General features: G+C 56.4%; 1 protein-coding gene across 3 annotated transcripts in view; it reads left to right on the top strand.

Annotated features, from left to right (window-relative positions):
* The window catches only part of HIVEP3 (HIVEP zinc finger 3), a 501,781-nt gene extending 486,330 nt beyond the window's left edge, over positions 1 to 15,451 (top strand). For 2 of the 3 annotated variants that reach the window (XM_067725722.1, XM_067725723.1), the window contains 3 exons: positions 4,256 to 4,342; positions 8,570 to 9,468; positions 10,586 to 15,451. In XM_067725722.1, coding sequence (XP_067581823.1) covers positions 4,256 to 4,342; positions 8,570 to 9,468; positions 10,586 to 11,398 — 1,799 coding nt within the window. In that variant the 3' untranslated portion in view covers positions 11,399 to 15,451. The remainder of the gene's footprint in view (positions 1 to 4,255; positions 4,343 to 8,569; positions 9,469 to 10,585) is intronic. The other variant, XM_067725724.1, reaches the window with a different exon arrangement.
* The last annotated feature ends 3,810 nt before the right edge of the window (positions 15,452 to 19,261 follow it).

Genomic DNA, 19,261 nt, shown 5'->3' with positions numbered 1-19,261 from the left:
TTTCCAGGAGATTCCTGCATTGGAAGCCACATGCCGAGCTATCTGCCGTCCCGCCCCCCCGGTCCCTCTGAGCCAGCACACAGCCCTGGAGGGTCCAGAGCTCCTAACCTGAGGGGGGGGTCTGCAGGCCCTCTGAGTGCCCTGGGGGTGGAGCCTGGGGTGGAGCCCTGAAGGCCCCGCCCAAGAGGGTTTGCTCTCACCCTGTGATGGGGGGAGGGCTGAGCCCTCTGCAAATGCTCCTAGAGGCTTCTGGAAGATGACACCTTCCAGAGCCTGAGCAGTGAGCGCATCCGAAATCCTGGAACGTCAACCTCTGGGACTTAGAGGGGGGCCAGTAAGGGTGGTGGCAGGTGGATGCAGAACCAGCTCCCTCTTGGCTCTCTCTGAACAAGGCAGGGAGCGAGGGAAGCCGCAGGATACTGACACTCCTGTTTCTCCCTGGAGTCATGGACCCTTCAGCCACCAGCCCAGATGCCAAAGGTCCCCTCCTCTCAGGGCTCCTGCCTCCATACAGCTGCTTCCATCTCCTCCCTCCCCTCACCCTTGGGCTCGGGCCCAGCCAGGCTGCATGAGAGATGAGGCTGGGTCAGGTGGTCCTCAGGGCCCTCCGTCACCACCACCTGGCTGCACCCAGCCCGGGAGCCCTTCCTGTCTGTCTCCGTCTGCCTGTCTGTGTCTCCGTCTCTGTGTTAGACATCGTGGCAGCAGCTCCGGCCCCTGGGCGCTAGCAAGGGGTTGTCTCGGTGGGTGCGGCCAGGAAAGGCCCACTGGGATGTCCCTGCGGGGGTCTGGGGTCCCATGTCATCTTCTCAGAAGGTTCCCAGAGGCCAGCAGAGTGGCTGTGCTGGGTACAGGCCGTTGCACCGATCGCCTCGGGACAGAGCTGGCAGCTTGGGGCAGGCCTCAGGGACCGAGGGAGGGTGGTTGGTCAAAGCCCAAAGCTGAATGGGGCAGGGTCACCGGCTGATGCCCTCAGTGGAGGGTCCGCCTCTGTTCCAGACACCCATCATTTTCCATCCACTTGCCTTTCCTCCTTCATTCCAGGATTGTCGGGGTTTTGGTGGGGAGCTGGGACGACGGTAAGAAGCTGTGAACTCTGCTTGGCAAGCCCAGGCTTTGACCCTTGACAAGGAAATGGTGTCCAGGCCAAAGAAAGGCACCTGAGGTCGTTTGGTGCACCTCCCTCAATTCACAGAGGGGGAGGTAGGCCCACGGAAGGGAAACCAAAGAGGGCGCCGGATAACACTCGGGGCTGCGCATCCGGTCCTGTAACCCCGTGGCCTATCTGGGCAGCCATCCAGACTCCCACCTCCTCCCTGCAGCCTCCAAGGGCAGGGGCAGAGGAGAAGCTGGCGTCCAGGGCCTGCCCGGTGCCTTCTCCTGGTGGTTCCTAAGCCCAGCCTGACTGGTAAAGCCAGCAACAACATGAGCATCATCTCAGCATCTCTCTCCTCCTCACCCCCGTGACTGTGGCAGAGTCCCCCGAGCGCTCAGTAAAGAGCGATTACTTGGTGGGGGGGGGGCGCACACAGTGTGGGAAGGAAGGAGGTTCCACGTGGTGGGCATCTGCTGCCTGCGAGGCACACTCTGCTGTCACTCTCCATGTTTCCTCATCAGCTCCTCCTAGCGTCCCCGAGAGGTAGGTATTACTTTACAGTTGCAGAAACTGGGGCTCAGAAGGTTAAGAGACTTGCCCAGGAGCACACAGCTAGCAGGTGGAAGAGCCCAGACTCAAACCCAAGGCCATCAGCCTCCTACACATGCTGGTTCTGCTCTGCCAGTGTGGAGCGCGCAAGGTCTCTGGAGTCCTGAGACCTGGTCCCACGTGGGACTCTGCACTAGCTAGCAGTGTGGCTTTGACTGGTTGGTTCACCGTGTTGGTGAATGGGAGCCCTCCCACAGCATCTCGTCACCCGATCATGTCGTCTAATGGCATCATCAGCGCCAGGGCCGGGAGTTAGAACAGAAGCAGGAAGACCCTGGGCCTGGTGGGCGTGGATTACGTGGTCTGTGAGGTTCCTTCCAATACTTTGCTTCTGGGATGAGAAGAGCATTTCCCGCTCACGGTTATTACGCACCCATTGTGTGCTCATCATCTCACTTGGTTGAGTAGAGACCCGAACGTTCCAGGCCGAACAGGTACAACAATAATGTCATAGCCAGAATGAGCAGTGTGCATAGTCTCCTGGGGTCCGGGATAGTCAGGGGATGGCAGGCTGGTCTCAGAACCTCAGAGGATATTCAGTTTCTCTGGCCCGTGGAAGACCCCAGATGCCTTGACCACCCCCTTGACGTCCTGCTCAGGCTTAGCCTGCTCACAGCAGTGAGAGCAGAGGCCCACAGTGCGGGACAGGGGATGTTGGGGACCCTCCGGCCCTGGAATGACTCGAAGTTATGGCTCTGCTCTCCATCTGGCCAGGAGTAGAAGATCCAGGTTTCTGTCTAGTTAAAGGAAGAAAATCTGACTTGGGAAGGATGGAGTCACAGACTAGGACTAAGGGAAGGAAAGAGGAAAGAAACAGCTTCTCTCCAACCTTGCCACCCTAGGCCTGCACACCTCAGGCAATTCAGCTTAAGATTCCCTTTACCCTCTCAGCAAAACCCTAAGGTTCCTTAAAATTCTCAGAATGATTAAGAAGCACCCTTCGGTTCATCCATGGGCCCTCTCTCCCTATTCACCCATCTATCCACCCATCTATCCTCCTGTTTATCCATTTCTCCCATCCTCTCATCCGAATAGTTTGTCTTCCTATCCATTTATCTTCCCATTTATTTTCTCATCTGTTCCTCCACCTCTCCCATTCGCCCTCCCACCAATCCATCCTTCCATTCACCTGCCCATTCTTTTATCCTCCTGTCTGTTTGTCCTCCCATGCATTTGTGTGTGCTGCATCCAGCCAGCTATTCTCCCACTCACCCATGTCTCCTCCTTTCCCATTCTCCATCCTCTCATATGTTTATTGATCCATTTTCCATCTATCCTTCCATTTATTTTTATCCTCCATCTGTCTATCCATCTGCTTATCTACTCATCCAGTGTCCCATCCATCTGTCCAACTCCTTCCCGCTCATCCTGTTCATCACTCCATATTTCCTCTTATCCACTTATCCATCCATCCATCCATCCATCCATCCCTCCATCCATCCCTCCATCTCTCTCTCTCTGTGTCTGTTCTTGGAGTCCATTCTTCCCTCTTCCATCTATCTGCTCAAACTTGCTAACTGATAAGATTAGTGAGACAGAGCACCTGGCTCAAAGAATTGACAATTTCTTGTATGAACTACCATATGGAAATTCAGCAACCTACAGAGCAACAGTGAGCACATCCCAGCTTGGAGGTGATAGCTGAGCCCAAAGGAGCATCCTGAGGCATCTGGCCTGCGTCCTTCTGGGGCCGGCTGGGGGCCCTCTGCTGCGCCTTCATAGAGCATACCTGCCCACAGGGCTTTGTGGCCTGGGAAGTGCTGTGCGCACGTGGGGGAGGATTGGTGTCGCTATCTTTCCCCTCATTCCACAGAGCGGCCACCTCTGCTCTTCAACCCGCTGCGGACAGAGTCAGCCACACCCCCAGGGCTTCGTAGGCTTGGGGAGGGGCAGAGCCTTAGTTCGGCCTTCCCTGCACGCACCACCACCCCCGGCCGTGTCTGCACGGCAGTGACCTTGGAGGTCCAGGAAGGGGACATGACTCTCTAAGGAAGTCAGGACTTGGGCCCCAGCCTTGTGGCCCCCAGGTCCGCATCTAGCAGATTTCTCTACGTCTTCTGCCCTCTCTCCATTTCTAACAGTAACTTTGTCCTGGTTCCTCTTCCCAAACCCTAAGATTCTTCCCTGTGGGCTGCCCTAACAGTGTCCTCAGCCAGGAGGGCATCCTCAGTACCCATCCCCCATGCTGGGTTAATGGGAGCCCTGATGTCATCCCGGTATTTGAAATGGCCGGGAATCCTGTTTGATGAGTGTCACCAGCTCCTGGGCCCAGAGTTAAAGGCAGGAAAAACTTATTGCACGTGACTTGTCTTTTAATTTCTTTTTTGTTTGTCTTTTTAATCAGCATCTCACTTCTTCATTCTACCCTTTGTCCCCTCACACCCCTCACACACCCTCCCCCAGCTCCTCAGTGCCATCCTGCACGGGGTCTGTGGCTGCGCATCCCACCTGAGCACCTGGGCGGAGCGACGTCCCAGCACCTGCCAGCCAGGCGCCGCCCTGGGCCCCTGCCCTCCAGCCGAACCTGAGTCTGTTCTCATTCCTTTCCAGGGAATCTGACTAAGCATATGAAGTCGAAGGCCCACAGCAAAAAGTGCCAAGAGACGGGGGTGCTGGAGGAGCTGGAAGCCGAAGAAGGTAAATGAATTGCCAACTCCCGCCTCCCCCTTCTCCTCCTGTCCCCCTTGCCCTCCCCTTGCTTTCTGTCCTCCTCTCCTCTGCTCTGCCTCCTCTCCCTCTTCTGTGCCCTCTCCTCTAGTTTTCCCAACTGCAGGGCGACAGAGGTTAAATTCACAGGATGACCGCCCCCACCCCCTAGACTTACAGCGCGTGCTGGGAGCCGTAGCTGTGGTGCATTAAGGTCTGCCAGGCAGGTGGAGCTCCCGGCACCCCGTGGGCGCTCAGTGAATGTATGGTGAATACATTAGCACATGAGTAATTACAGTCAACATTGATTGAGCACCCACTCTGTGTCAGGCATGCTCTAGACACGTGCCATGATTATCTTGGCAAATTCTCACGATGACGCTGTGAGGTACACACCCACACTCACACTTACACACTCTGGGCATGAGCCTGACGCCCGGGCCTTTTAGAGCTAGAGGTTTTCAGACAGACCTGACAGTCCCATGTCACCTCCCAATCCCATCCCCTATCCCAGCACCGCACCCTGACCTCAGTCCCCCGTTAGCAAGATTAGAGCCACATTAGAGCCAGTTTCTGAGAAGACAAGACAGTGTGTGTGGCTGTGCCCTGCCCAGCCTCAGCATCCAGGGAGGAGGCCAGAGGGGCTTTTTTGGCAGGTAGACGAGCGGCCAGAGGTACTCCTCCTGCACTGGGCAAACCTTTGACCAGATTCCCTAAAATCGGAATCAAGAATTACAGTGTGACAAGGAGAGGTGTGTGCGTCTATGTCTCGTTTGTTTTTGTTTTTCTGATTTGGGAATGTATCTACAATCTTACAAAAGAGTTAGGTCGCATTTCCTTTTAGGTGAAACAAATCACCTTTATTGAACAGAACATAGTGAACTTGGGGCTGTACCCCCGAAAATGAGGATGTGGGGTTACCATTCTTATCAAAAAAGCACATCAGGCCATTTACAGATGTCTCACTGAGTCCTCGTAACTGTGGTAGAAACTTGTGTTGCCCCGTTTTCACTTGAAGACATTTAGTAAAGCTCAGACAGGTAAAGGCAGTTGCCCAAGGTCAGACAGAAACGCTGGCTGCAGTGCCTGCAGGCTGGATGGGCCAGCTGCACCTGGGTGGGAGGTGGGCGTTCCGACTAGCACTGCACCGGGGGTCCACTGAGGGACCCTGAGCTGTCCCTGCCCCTCTCCCAGCTTCATTTTCCCAATGAGGCCAAAAAGGATGACCTTATTTGAGGATGAAATCAATGCATTCATTCCAGAAATACTGAGCACCAGACCCGTTCTAAGACCTGTTCTGGGTGCTAGAGATTCTGCAATGAATAAAACATAGTTCCTGCCGTCGGGAAGCCTGCGTTCTAGAGGGGAGCTGGGCAATGAACAAATGTGGAATAGGGCAAGGGTGATGAGTATGAAGCAATACATCCTTGAGGGGCTGGGAAGCGTGGGGAGTGGCCTCTCTGTTCGGTGGTGTGAACAGAGAACATGAGGTGAGGTGTCAGGAAGCCAAGTGGGGCCTGGAGAAGGGCTCTCCCTGCAAAGGGAACAGCCGGAGCAGAGCCCCTGAGGGCCAGAGTCAGGGGGAGATGAAGTCTGAGAGAGCCGTGGCTGTGAAGGCCAAGGGATGGACTTGGCCGCCTGGTGGAGCAACGCCCTCTGCCGTTCCCTGACTCCGTATGCAGAGGATGGCCGGTAGGGGGCGCGGCTGGAGGCAGGGATCCAGGCTGAGCACGTGTTGGACTTGGGTGGGCCGAGGGAGGTGGGGAGACGTGGTCGGATTCTGGATACATTCCGCAAGTAGAGCCGAAGGGGTTTGCTGACGTAGTGGGGCGGGGGGCGGGGAAGCATAAGGGAACAAAATAGCCAAGGATGACTCTGAGGTTTATGGCCTAAGAAACTGGAAGGATGGAGTTGCCACTTCCTGCGATGAGGAAGGCTCGGGGAGGAGCTTGTCTGTTAGTCGCGAAGTGACGGTTGGGAGCACAGCTTAGGAAAGATTGCCTGCGGGTGGCCGGGCGGGCGCCGCAGCCCCGCCCCTGAGGTTGAGGAGGTTGAGCACCAGCGCCACCGTGTGGCCGAACCCCCTCGGCGCCCCAGCGCGCTTCGTTCCTCCGGTCCCAGGCCACAGAAAGGCGAAGCTTTGTGGAGACTTGACAGCGAGGGGCGTTGGGAACGGGCCGTCCGGCTGGGGCATCCCATAGAGCCCTGAGCGAGTCCAGATGTGGGGGGCTTTGCGAACCCTGTGCTGGGCAAGGGACCCTTGGCTTCCATCACTCCTGCTGGGTGCCTGGGGCAGGCCACCGGCCCTCTCTGCCCATCAACTTCCTCATCTGTAAAAAGGGACATTAGGATCCTTCCTGGTGAATATCAGGACTCTGACTAGTAGCACCACCCCTCTGACCTTCAACCGCAAGATGAGATGCTCTCATTGCTGCCTGTCTGCTGAGGTTGTGAGGTACTTGGGATGAGAATAGCTAAGGTTTGTTGGGTACTTACTGGGTGCCCGACCCTCACGGTCCTCCCAGCAGCTTCATGAGGTGGTGTTTATTAATCTTACTCACATTTTACAGACAAGGAAACTGAATACAGACAGAAAAACTAAGTTATTCAACATTATACAGCAAGGAAGGGGTGGAACTAAGGTTCAAACCCAGACCATTTCCTGCAAGGGTTGTAAACCTTAGTCCTGGACTCTCTGGGTGGTGTTGGGGAAGCACTTGCCTGCTCTGGGCCTGGATTTCTCCGCATGTAAATGAGAGGTGAGGCGAGGTGAGCTCCGCCCCCCCCCCAAAGTCTTAGGCGGAAAAGTAAATGCGTGGGGCAAAACTTAGAGATGTTTTGCATCCCCTCGCCAGCCCTATTCCTTTACCAATCCCCAGTCCCTTCCCCACTCTCACTGTTCTGCTCCTGGCTGCCAGGAGGCCATGCCCTTGGCCCCATGGCCCTCCCTTCACCTGCCAGCTCCAGCTCCACCCCATAGTTTTTGACCTACATCCTCTTGAATGCCGACTGTCATCCACTGCATGCATCTTACTGCTGTGTGTTGAGCCGTTGGGAAGCACAAGTGCTGGGCTTTCTACCCCCAGGGCAGCTCTGCATGGTGGGGTGCAGAAGCCTGGTTGCACCAGTGGCCTGAGTCAGCTTGTGTGTCCAGCTCTCCTGGTCAGTAGTTGAGTGGGTACTGACATGAGCTGAGTGTTGGGCCAGCAGGACCCAAACCCTCAGGAGCCTGCCAGGTGGGCTAGATGTTAGCGGAGCTCCCCATGGAGTCCTGATTGCTGCCGATTTCATAGATCCCCAAACTAGGCCTGTGTCCTGTTAGTGGTGACCCAGCTGGTTGGGCTGCCCCACCAAAAGCCAGACCAGGAGGCTGGTATTTCAGAGCTCCATTACCCCCCAGCTGGGAGCACCAGGGGTTCTGCAAAGACAGTACCTTCTCTGGACATGAGTGGCTGGGATGAGGCCCTGCTCTGCAGCCAGCCTGAGGCCAGCTTAGCCAAACCCCTGGAGAGGCCAGGGCCTACCACCTACCAGATACCATTGTATCAGCCAGCAGCAGCCTAGCCACAGTGGCAGACGTGTATGTAAACTGACCATGCCCAGCGCTGCTGGACTGGCCAGCAAGGCTGCTGTGTCCCAGAGTAATAGATTTCTTCATGGATGTATTAAGAGTGACTATAATTATTTGAGTCCTTGCTGTGTGTCAGGAGTGTGTTTCCTCTGCCTAGCAAACCCTGTGAGGTGAGACTGTCAAGTTCATTTGATAGAGGGGGACACACTGAGGCACAACAGGGTCACTTAACTTGCTCATGGTGGAGGCAGCACTGAAATACTAATGAAAAAAAAAAACAAAGAAAAGACCCATCTTGTTTGCTATGGTTCAATCCCAGCCCTACTACTTACCTTACCTGGACAAGTGACTTCAACTCTCTCACCTTGGTTCCCTGTCTATAACGCGAAGATAAGAATAGTGCCGACCCAGCGGGATTATTTGAGGACTAAGTGAATTAACACATGCAGGCCCTAGAACTGAACCTGGCACATGGTAGATACAAGGTAATTTTTGCTGTGGTTATTTACAAAGCGTTCCCATCCTCTCAATGATCTTGTGCCACTGCTGTGGCTGTCAGGCCCAGTTTGCAGACTGGGACTCTGGGGCTTAGAGCAGAGCAGCCTGGGGCTGGCTCTGACCTCGGGTCTCCTGTGTCTGCCCCTCAGGAACAAGCGATGACCCGTTCCAGGACTCGGAAGGGCGAGAGGGAACAGAGGCCGTGGCGGAGCACCAGTTTTCAGACCTGGACGACTCGGACTCAGACTCGGACCTGGACGAAGATGAGGATGAAGACGAGGAGGAGAGCCAGGACGAGCCATCAGGACCGTCCTCGGAGGCACCCCCGCCCGGCCCGCCCGCCACGCTGCCGGCAGACTCCTCACCTGTTCAGGGCCCCCAGCCCCCAGATGCCACCTCTGGCAGCCAGGCCACCAGGAGCAGCTCAGTCTCAGAAGCCGAGCGCTTGGCAGCCGGCAGCTGCTTCATGTCCAGCCAAAGCATCCTGTGCCTCCCCCGGCTGGGACCGGCCCCACCGGGCCCCATGGAGAAGGACACAGGCTCGGCCCTGAGCTCCAAGGCCGTGTCCCCAAGGAGGCCATGGTCCCCGAGCAAAGAAGCAGGCAGCCGCCCACCACTCGCCCCAAAACACTCACTAACCAAAAGCGACTCGTCTCCCCGGCGACATTCACCTGCCCGAGAGCCACCGGCCTCGGCCCCGAGCCCACCTGGCCCCCAGACGGGCCCTCTCCCCCGTGGGTCTCCAAGACTCGAGCTGTCTCCTCTCACCCCCCACCCCCTGGGTAGGGAACTGCCCCCTGAATGCGAGGGCGCCACAGACCCAGGCCCGCACAGACACTCGCCCACGAGGAGATGGTCTCCAGGCCAGGCCGAGTCACCGCCACGGTCAGCGCTGCCAGGGAAGTGGGCCTTGGCGGGGCCGGGCAGCCCCTCGGCGGGCGAGCGCGGCCCAGGCTCAGGGCTGGCCCCAAGGGCTCTCTACCCACCCGCGCCTCTACCTCACAAGCTGCTCGCCAGAAGCCCAGCGGAGACCTGCACCTCCACGTGGGTGAGTTCCCATCCCCGGGGTGGCTGGGCCGCTTCTCGCCGGCAGGTGGGGGGCTGTAAGCTCACACCTCCCTGAGGCCTCAGACCTGGAGGTACACCCCTGCCAGCTCAGCGGTTACCAAGAAGACGTGTACTGGGCACCTCCTGTGCCAGGCACTGTGCTGGGGCCTGAAACCAGTTAGTTTAGTGTCCGAAGCAGCAGAGCACGGACTCTGGAGCTGGACTACCCAGGATTAAAGCCAGGTTCTGCCACTTATAAGCTGTGTGGCCTTGGATGTGAGTGTAAATACTTGTGCCATTTCCTCCCCCCACACCCCCATCGCCATCCCCACGTATTCTCTGAGCAGATGGCAGAGCTCAACCAAAATCATCACATCTCCAGCATGACTGCCACCAGCACCCTCAGAGTCACTGCAGCCAACACCCTCCCTGTCATACCGTCAGCACTGTCACTGTCACATCACCACTGCCATCTGCCATCATTACACTCCAGCCACCCCATCAGCTTGATCACGGCTGTCACAGTATCACCATCACCACCGCTGTCGTGATCGCCAGCACTGATATCATTATCATCGTCAACTCACCTTTCCCCTCCCAACACCTCTTCTGTCACCAGATTGTCATAACCCAGCACCGCTGCTCACCACCAGCAGAGATTCAAGCTCCAGGGGGAACACGAGCTAGGAATCTGAACTTGATTTTTAATTTTGCGGTCGTGTGCAAATTCCTGGAGGTGGGAGAAGGCCAAGAGACTGGAGTGGGAACTCATGTTCTAGGGTTAAGTTGGGTCAGTATCATTTGAGGAACAAGAGAAGCCACAGAACCGAGACAGAGGGCCAGGTGCATAGGGGCCAACCAGGCAGCCCCGTCCTCGGAAGACAGACAAGCTGGTTGGAGGCGGGGGACCATGTCCTGAGTGTACCCATGGTCACCGTTCCAGAGAGGGTGCCCACACAGGGCAACACCGTAGGCAGGGGTCGGGACTCGGTTCTGGGCCAGCTCAGCCAGGACTTGCTCTGTGATCTCAGCGAGTCCCCCCCTCACTCTAGGCCTTGGGGTCTCCACGTGCCCAGCACATAATCCTCGCCTTACTCTGTCTTATTTTCTGACCCCAGCAGAAGGCCGAGTCGCCAAGTCCCTCCTGTTCACCTGGCCCTGCTCATCCTCTCTTCTCCCGACCCTTCTCCACCCCCCATGACTTCCACGGCCACACCCCGGCCCGGACAGAGGAGAACGTCTTCAGCCACCTGCCTCTGCACTCGCAGCACTTGACCCGCGCCCCGTGCCCCCTGATTCCCATCGGCGGGATCCAGATGGTACAGGCCCGGCCGGGGGCCCACCCCACCCTGCTCCCCGGGCCCAGCACGGCCTGGGTCAGCGGCTTCTCAGGGGGTGGCAGCGACCTGACGGGGGCCCGGGAGGCCCAGGAGAGAGCCCGCCGGAGTCCCACCGAGAGCTCATCGGCCTCCGTGTCCCCCGTGGCTAAGGTCTCCAAATTCACACTCTCCTCGGAGCTGGAGGCCAGGGACTACCCCAAGGAGAGGGGCAGGACGAGCAGGGGCCTGGGCAGACCTCCCGACTGGGAGCCCCGCGCAGCCGAGGTGCCCGCAGAGCCCGTGCCCACGCACAGTCCCCGCACCCCACCCGAGGCCTCGCCCCGGCCACCCCAGGGCCGCCGGGCAGGGTCCCGGAGCCCCCGCCTGGAGTCACCGCGTGCGCCGGCCAACCCCTCGGCCTCCGCCACCCCGCCGCTGGACCGCAGCAGTTCCGTGGGCTGCCTGGCCGAGGCCTCCGCTCGCTTCCCAGCCCGGAGGAGGAACCTCTCCGGGGAACCCAGGACCAGTCAGGGCTCCCCCGAGCCCTCGGGAAGTGGGGGGCCCGGGGCGCCCCCACAGCAGCCCGAGGACCGGGGGCCCCGGAGCACTTAGCCTCTCCCCGACCGCTTCAGCAACTGGCTTCCGGTGTTTGGCCACAGACGTTTCCAGCCGACTTCCTCGAATCATCTTGCTGTCACGGGCTCCCTGTCCCATCTGTTGTTCTGTCCAAGAAGCTTCTGCTCAGCCCCCGTCTGTCTTATCTTCCCACCATGTATGCAGTTACCTGTGCCTTTTTCTGTGACCTTTTGTTGCTTGAAAAGATACAAACAACACACACACACACACACACACACACACACACAAACATGAAAAACCCCACGAGGTATTTGAGGCTGTGAACATTTAGGTGGGGCTTCACCTTGGGCCACCGTGGTCAGCAGCTACCCCCAAGGCTGGCAAGAGGCGGTCAGTTGCTAAGAGAAAGGGGAATGCACTGAAGCAGAGAGAGAGAGAAAAAGAAACTTTAAAGATATATATAATTAAATGTAAAAGCAAGCTCTCCTATGTACAGTTGTTTATGGTTCCTATTTATTGCTGCTTTATCCCACCCCAGCTAGTGGCCTCCTCCGGCTCCCAGCAGAAGGGCCAGCAGCCCGAGGCAGAGGGACGGGCAGGGAGACTCCACGGGCAGGCCCAGAAAACTCCGACTTTCTTTTTCCTAGGACTTCGACACAAAATATTTGGAACGGGTAGAAGGTAGGAGCTGGTTGCTTCCCCAGGACTCCCAGACGTCCAGGTGGCCTGCGTCACGATCCCATCCTGGCACTTGACCAGTAAACAAATCCCCCTGCCCCCTGGCCCAGCACCTCTGCCCCTCACTGCACCCTCCCCCTCTGTCTGAGCTGGGAAAGGAGTTCCTGACCATCTCCACTGGTTCCTGAGCACCTGACCTCGGCCTTGCTCTCAGGGTCCCAGCCACTGGCTGCCATCCTTGTTCTAGAAACTACCCACAAGGCTGAAGTGACAGGGCCCAACCCCTGGGGGTCAAGATCCAAGGTGCGTTGCCTCGCCATTCCTGAGGCCAGGCTTGGGCTTCATTTTACATTTGGTCCCTGGGGTACAAAGGGCCCTATTTCCTCCATGGCTGGGCTTTTCCTGTGCTCAGCACTGGAAGTTTGCAAGGACTCATTTCTGGACCACTTTGCAGCACGACTGGTCCCCCTGTCCCCGTCCCACACACCGTCAGGTCTCCACTACCCCCAGGAAGTACCCAAAACCATGACTGGTGGGAACTGCCCAGGCCTCCTATTGGTTGGTTTAAATCTCTTTTAAAAAATAAAATTAAATATATATATATATATATAAACCTGGTGTTTGATATTTCCCCTAGCCTCCTATTGTCCAAGGTCATTTGAATTCTTCTCCAAAGCAATCAGTAAGAGCTAGTGCCTCTTTCCTCATCCCCATCTCCTCCTTTACGAAGCTGCCCTGTGTTTCCTGGTGCAAAAGCCTGCTTTGTTTAAAAAAAAAAAAAAAAAAAAAAGACTAGAAATTAAAATCCGGAGTTGAAATATGGAACTTGAACTCTAGCATGTTTACCCAGCCCTGGAATGGGTGGGGTTTTCCACAATATTCTGAAATCATTTTCTGTAGTTTCTACCAGGGGGAGAAAGCATGGGGACCACGGTCATGGCCCAGCCAGGCTAGGTGCTAACGCTGCAGAGCAGAGACCTCCTTGGCCAGTCCCCATTCCTCAGGCAGGCTGCATGAATCGTGTGGCCATAAGGGGCTCCTGAGCTGTTGTTTAGACGGGACACCATAAGGTGCATAGGGCTGGGGCACTTCTGTGAGCTCCCCGCCCTCCGGCATAATTCCCTCCTCTGCCCATTCAGGACCTTTCCCTGCTTGGCCTCTGCTGCCAGGACAAACCAGCCACAGGTCAGCCTCCAGCCAGACCACCTAGTTCATTTCCCTTTGGCTAAGACAAAAAGGGGACAGTAGGGAAGGGCCTACCTGGGGGTCTGCTGGGCTCCAGGGTACAGGGGGTGGGGTTAGCCAGCACTTCCTGGCTGTCTGACCCAGAGTCTGGGGCTCCCGGCCCCCCTGGAAGAAGGCCAACGAGCCCAGCCTTTGCTGTACTGGCACTGGTCAGGTCTGGCAGCAGGTGGGAAGGAGCCTGAGCCCCAGTCACAGCCTAGGCCAGAGGCCAGGGCTTTCCTCATCATTACCTTCCGGCCCCACCCCAGGGGGCTGCCCAAGGACTGGAGACTTCAAGCACTGAGGCCTGGGAGCTGGATAAAGGGCATTGCTTCAGCCCAGGCTTGAAATATTCCTGGGCCAGATCTTCCAGCCCCAGACCTACAGAGCAGCAGACTGGGCTCTGCTAGACTAGCCCGTGACCTTGGGGGTGGCTGGGCCCCTCCCCCAAGCCCTGCGCCCCAGCTCTCCTGGGCGTCACTCCCCCCTGTATTCAGACAGCCCAGCTGCCAAGGTTTCCTTTCTGGAGGCCTGTGTGGCCAGCAGGGGAGAGTCCTCACCGCCACTGGGGCTCACAGGCACAGGCAGAGGGGATGGGGGCCGGGAGTCACTGGAGAGCCATTTCTCAATGACAGAGACACACTGTGCGAGCAATCTGGCCAAAGGGCTACTGCCCTACACAGGTGCCCAGAGAAATGGAATTGATGCCACCAGCCCTGGCCGTGTGTCACTGAGCATGGCTCTAAGCCCCTCTGCCAGCCTCTCTTCCGGCTCCCCCAAGCACGGAGCTCCCAGCCCACACGCCCACCCTCATAATGTAGGGAAGACTCTCACTCCGCACTCTCCCCCACCCCCTACCCCGGGACCCACTGCCCTGCTCCCAACCACTTGCACATTTACAGCTTGCCTGTGACCCTGTTGTCCCTGTTAAGGGACACGGTAGAGAAAGCAGTGCTGATCTGTTGGCACGGACACCCGTCATGTGCTCTGCTGAAATGTGCCGGATGGCCATTCCTTGATACAGGCCTGCTGTGGTCCTCGGGTGTCGGCAGGGTTGGGGGGTGTGGGCCAACTTGCCGAGGTTTCAGAGCCAGCCTTGTCTTGGGGATTCCAAGCCACCTGCCCCCCAGGGCTACCCTCCAGGATGCCCTTCACCCTCAGCAAGCTCAGGGCCATTTTGGGTACTAACCTTGCTCCTCTCCAAGGCGCCTTTTTACGAGCCTAATCTCCCTCCCCCCGCCAAAGCCCCGACCACTACGACCCTCCAGGAGGCTGACAGCAGTGAACTTCCCACTCTCCCTCCTCCATCAACTCCAACTTCCAGACCCAGCAGTCCCTCCTCGAAAAAGTCTGAAAGAATTAGTTTCTGGACCCCTCTAACTCATGCTCCATCCTCACCCGGCCCTTTTGAATAGGAACAAGCAAGATAACAGAGCTGAATTGCTCTCTAGTCCTTCCTCCAGGCAAATCTTTAAAGCAAAAGTCCTCCCTGGGCAGCCATCCATGGAGACAGATCCACAGCAGTGACCAAGGGGAGAAGGTTCCTAAAGACCTGTCCCACCAGGTCTGCTTCTGCATTGAGAATCCCGTCCGCTTGCCATTGGAAAACCGCTTCTTCGGCACTTACGATCACTTTACTAAACCTAGTGTTGAAAAAGGAAGAAAAAAGAAACCGAAAAAAGAAACGTATAGGCAAATGTAAGATACACGCTCTCTGTAAGATAAAAATTTGCCTTTTTTTTTCTAAAAGGTGTACGTATTCTGTATGTGAAATTGTCTGTAGAGAGTTTCTATGTTCTTAAATGGCAATACATTCCAAAAATCGTACTGTAGATATGTACAGCAACCACACTGGGATAGGGTAGTTTTGCCTGTAATTTTATTTAAACTCCAGTTTCTCCACTTGCATCTTGCAATGTCGGTATGGTATATATCAGTGCAAAAAAAAAAAAAAAAATCTCAACAAAAAATCCTGCGGGTCTAAAGCACAGAGTCTGATGTACAAAAGGAAAAAACTGCTCAGTATTGATGTGTGTGACCTTTGTTGTAAATTACATCTGTACTGTGAATGAGAAGTTTTTACAAGTATAATAATTGCCTTTATTACAGCTCCGGCTGAGTGTTCAGCCTGAGGGTATTTTTTAAAAAAAACAGCACGTTGGAATAAATTTGAAAATCCCAACAGAGGCCTGCTTGCCCGGCTCATGGTTTTTCTTAGGGTTGTAGAATGGAGGGACACCTGGAGTCCCAAGTGCTTCTTTTGCTACAGAGAATCGGGCCCAGAGCAGGCAAGTGAGCAGGCCACAGTCACACAGCCTGGGATTCAAGGGGCCCCTCCCTTCCTGGCTTGGCAGGAGGCACAGGTCCATTGCCATGTGGTTTGGGGTCTATATTCATTTCCTAGGGCTGCCGTAACAAATTAACAAACTAAGTGGCTTAAAACAGGAGAAAGTTATTCTCTCGCATTTCTGGAGGTCAGAAGTCTGACGTCAAGGTGGTGGTTCCTTCTGGAGGCTCTGGAGGAGAATCCTTTTTACGCCTCCCTCCTCGCTTCCGGTGGCAGCAGGCGATCTTTGGCCTTTGGTTTGTAGCCACATCACTCTCATCTCTGCCTCTGCCTTCGTATTGCTGCCTTCTCTGTGTGTCTCTTCTAAGGATACTCGTCATTGGATTTGGGGCCCACCCTAATTCAGTATGATCGCATCTTGATCTAAATAAGTTCACACTCACAGGTTCCAGGGGTGAAGATATAACTGTGAGCCAGGCTATATCAGTCACACTTAATTTTGAGGGGTCACCGTTCAGCTCACTACAAGGTAAGACCTGGAAACTGATCATGACACAGCTATTTACTGCCTGTGTGATATTGGGCGAGTTACACAACCTCTCTGGGCTTCTGTTTCCTAATCTGTAAAGTGGAGGGTTGTTGTGAGCGTTAACTGAGACAGTGTATACAGCACGGCTAACAGAACCTTGAACATAGTAAGCCTTCGACAAATATCCTCTGAGCGGACCTTGCACAGGGTGCTGGGGTCACAGAGATGAAAAAGACAGGTATAGGTCCCCACCTTTTGTATTCAACAATGACTTGCTGAGCGCCAGTGCGGGACTAATCATCGGATAGAACAGTGAGCAAAACAGACAGTCCTGCCCTCAAAGAGCTTACATTCTAACAGGAGAGGCCATCCTTAAGCAAATAATGACATCATGAATTACTCAATGGCAGTGGCCATAATTGCTGTTGTGGGAGAGAGCAAAGCTCTAGTCCAGAGTGAGTCAGACATCTGGAGACCTTTCCTGGAAAACTCTTGAGGGTCCGGGGGTCGGGGGGGTGGGGAGATGGGGGGGGATGGGGTGGGGGCGGGGGTGAGGGGGATGGTGGGGGTGGGGGGGTGGGGGTCGTGGCAGCGGGGGTGGGGGGAGTCCAGGAGAAGGAGCAGAGGAAGAGGTAGATGGACAATCAAGAGAGGTCCTCAGGGTAAAATGCACTAAGAACCTAAGAGGGCCTGCTTGTTTCAGCAGCAGGGAGATCGTTGCTGACTCAGGGAAAAGTTGGCCTAGCCCAGCGCCTGGCCCACGGGAGGCCCTTGGTAGACACTGCCGAGTGTTGAATGAATGGTGGAGGCCCGGGGTGGTGGCTGGGGAGTGAGGAGAAGGGGGCAGTGGGGACAGCAGATCCAGACACCCTCCCAGGAGCCTGCAGTGGAGGGCAGGGGACAGCTGGGGCAGCAGCGGGAGGGGTGTACGGAGTCCAGGAAAGAAAGACGTTGAGTGTGGGAAGGAGATGGTGAGACCCCAGCCTGCTTGATTAGGAGGAGATGCAGACACCTCTCCCAGTCTGACCCAAGGGAAGAGGCGCAAGTGACGTCCGTGACAGAAGTTGAGGACATTTTCTCTGTGCAATGGAGTAAGGTCACCTGCTGAGAGGGGAGGAGGCAGCTGCAGGTGGGGGAAGATTGGAGACTTGAGAAGGTGTGAATGGCCTTTGAGGGGAGTGGGAGAAAGCCGGTGTGGTGCCACTCCTGCTCAACGTGTGGTTTGTCCAGCGGTGTCCAGAGGCCACGCTGTGAGCGTGGAGAAGGTGGCCAGGTAGATTCATTCTGGGGGCTGGGGGGTTGCCCGGCCACGGGACAGAAGGAGTGGGGTACGGGAGGTAAGAGAATTGGCCAGTGAAGAGGTGACGTTATGGACCCCTGAAGTCACGGGCTCGGAAGGAAGCAAACAGGGGTGGCTTCCACAGAGCTAGTCCAGTGGTCAAGTGACTGGGGATTTGGATGAGAACAGAGAAGAAAAGACTGGGAATTGTCTTAGCTCATTTTTCCAGAGGCAGGACAATTGTGGATGAAGGTGATGTGGACCACAGGTGTGGATGCTGAGCTGGAAGGAAAGAGGACACGACTGGAGATGAAGAAGCTGGGAAGCGAGTGTCCAGGATGCCAAGTGGGTCGTGCAAGTGCCCTGTGCAGTCCTCTCTGGCGATTGCAGCGCTGGGCTGGAGACCTGAGCTGTGAGCCAGGCTACATCAGTCAGCATGGGGGCTGTCACGCTGCAGAAACAAGCAACCCAGAAGCTCAGGAGCTGAAAACAATGAAAGCTGAGGTTTTCCCTTCTGCTGTGTGTCTGAGGTGGGTCGGCCGCAGAACTGTACTCTTCCTCATCACTCAGAGACCTATAGGCTGACGGAGGCTTTATCCCGTGCTCCCATGACCTCAGAGGCAGAAAAAAGGAGACAGCTGTGAAACATTGCATTGACAACTAAATGCTCTACCTGGGAACAAACATTCCTCCTTTCACATTTCATCAGCCAAAGCAAGTCACACGGCTGTGCCTAGCGGAAGAGACGAGGGATATATGGATACAGCACTAATGACAATCGCACGAGGCTAGGACATAGTGTCAGAAGTGCCTAAGCGCTGAGCAGATGTCAGCAATGGGACAGGGGAGGGGCAGGGCCTGATGGCACTGGCCTCAAAGGTGCTGGGTTTTTACAGGGAGTGAAAAAACTAATGGCGTGGAAGGAGGCCTGGGAGCGAAGATGGTACCTGGCGCTGCAATCATGGGATGTGGAAGGCAAGGAGCAGCTGCCTGGGAGCAAGTCCTCGGGGAGAACCCAGGTCTCAGTCGAGACCAGTGGGAAAGTGGAATCCCAAGCAGGCCCAGAAGAAGGGCACAGTGTCCGCCAGGCCCTGCCTTCAGCATTTACAAGCCCTATTTCCAGTCCTCACAACAGCCCAGGGAGGTGAGAGTTACTGTCCCCATGTCTACAGAAGTTCCAAAAGGCCCCCACCAGCCAAAGGTGCAGGGCTAGCCAGAGGCAGCGTGAGGACTGACTCCAGTCCGGCTCCAACGCAGCGCCTCCGAGGACCCCAAGTTCCTCCCTCTGCTCTCCAGCCTGCGCTCTGGCCCCAAGGGGAGCCCTGGGTCTTCACCTCCTTCTGCCCAGGCACCAGTGGGACCAGGCGGGCCCTGGCCAGAGCTCCTTCCCGGCAGCTGCCCGACGGCTCAGCAGTGCCGTCTGGTAGCCACGTGGATCCCCGGGTCTGAGGCTGCAGGCACAGGGATGCGCTAGCGGACCCCGGGGCTGGGGATCCGGTGCTTGAGAGCGTGGAAAGTGGATGTAAATTCTCTGAAGAACCAGACTCCCCAGCAAGCTGCGGGGCCCAAGGCCCACCAGTCGCTCACACCAGGCCTCCCACGGCCGCTCTGGAGTTCACGAAGCAGTTTCCCTTTCGCAGCGAGGCAGGTTGGGCCCCATATCCCCACTTCACAGAAGAAGAGAGCCCAAGATCATACCCTGACAAGTGGCAGGGCCACCAACCCGGGTTACACCTGACCCAGAGCCTCAGGAAGGCTTGGGCTGCTGCCTGTTGCCGCCGAGGCCTCAGCCAGGCCTTGCTGCTCCCCCTTGGGCCCTCACCCTAGGCCTGGACGCTCTCTGGGCTCAGGACCCGGAGGTCACACTCGCTGCTAGAGGCTCCCAGGGACAGACCGTTGCCG

The sequence above is a fragment of the Pseudorca crassidens genome, chromosome 2 (assembly GCF_039906515.1).
Source record: "Pseudorca crassidens isolate mPseCra1 chromosome 2, mPseCra1.hap1, whole genome shotgun sequence".
Classification (NCBI taxonomy): Eukaryota; Metazoa; Chordata; class Mammalia; order Artiodactyla; family Delphinidae; genus Pseudorca; species Pseudorca crassidens.
This window is presented reverse-complemented; position numbering and strand designations above follow the sequence as displayed.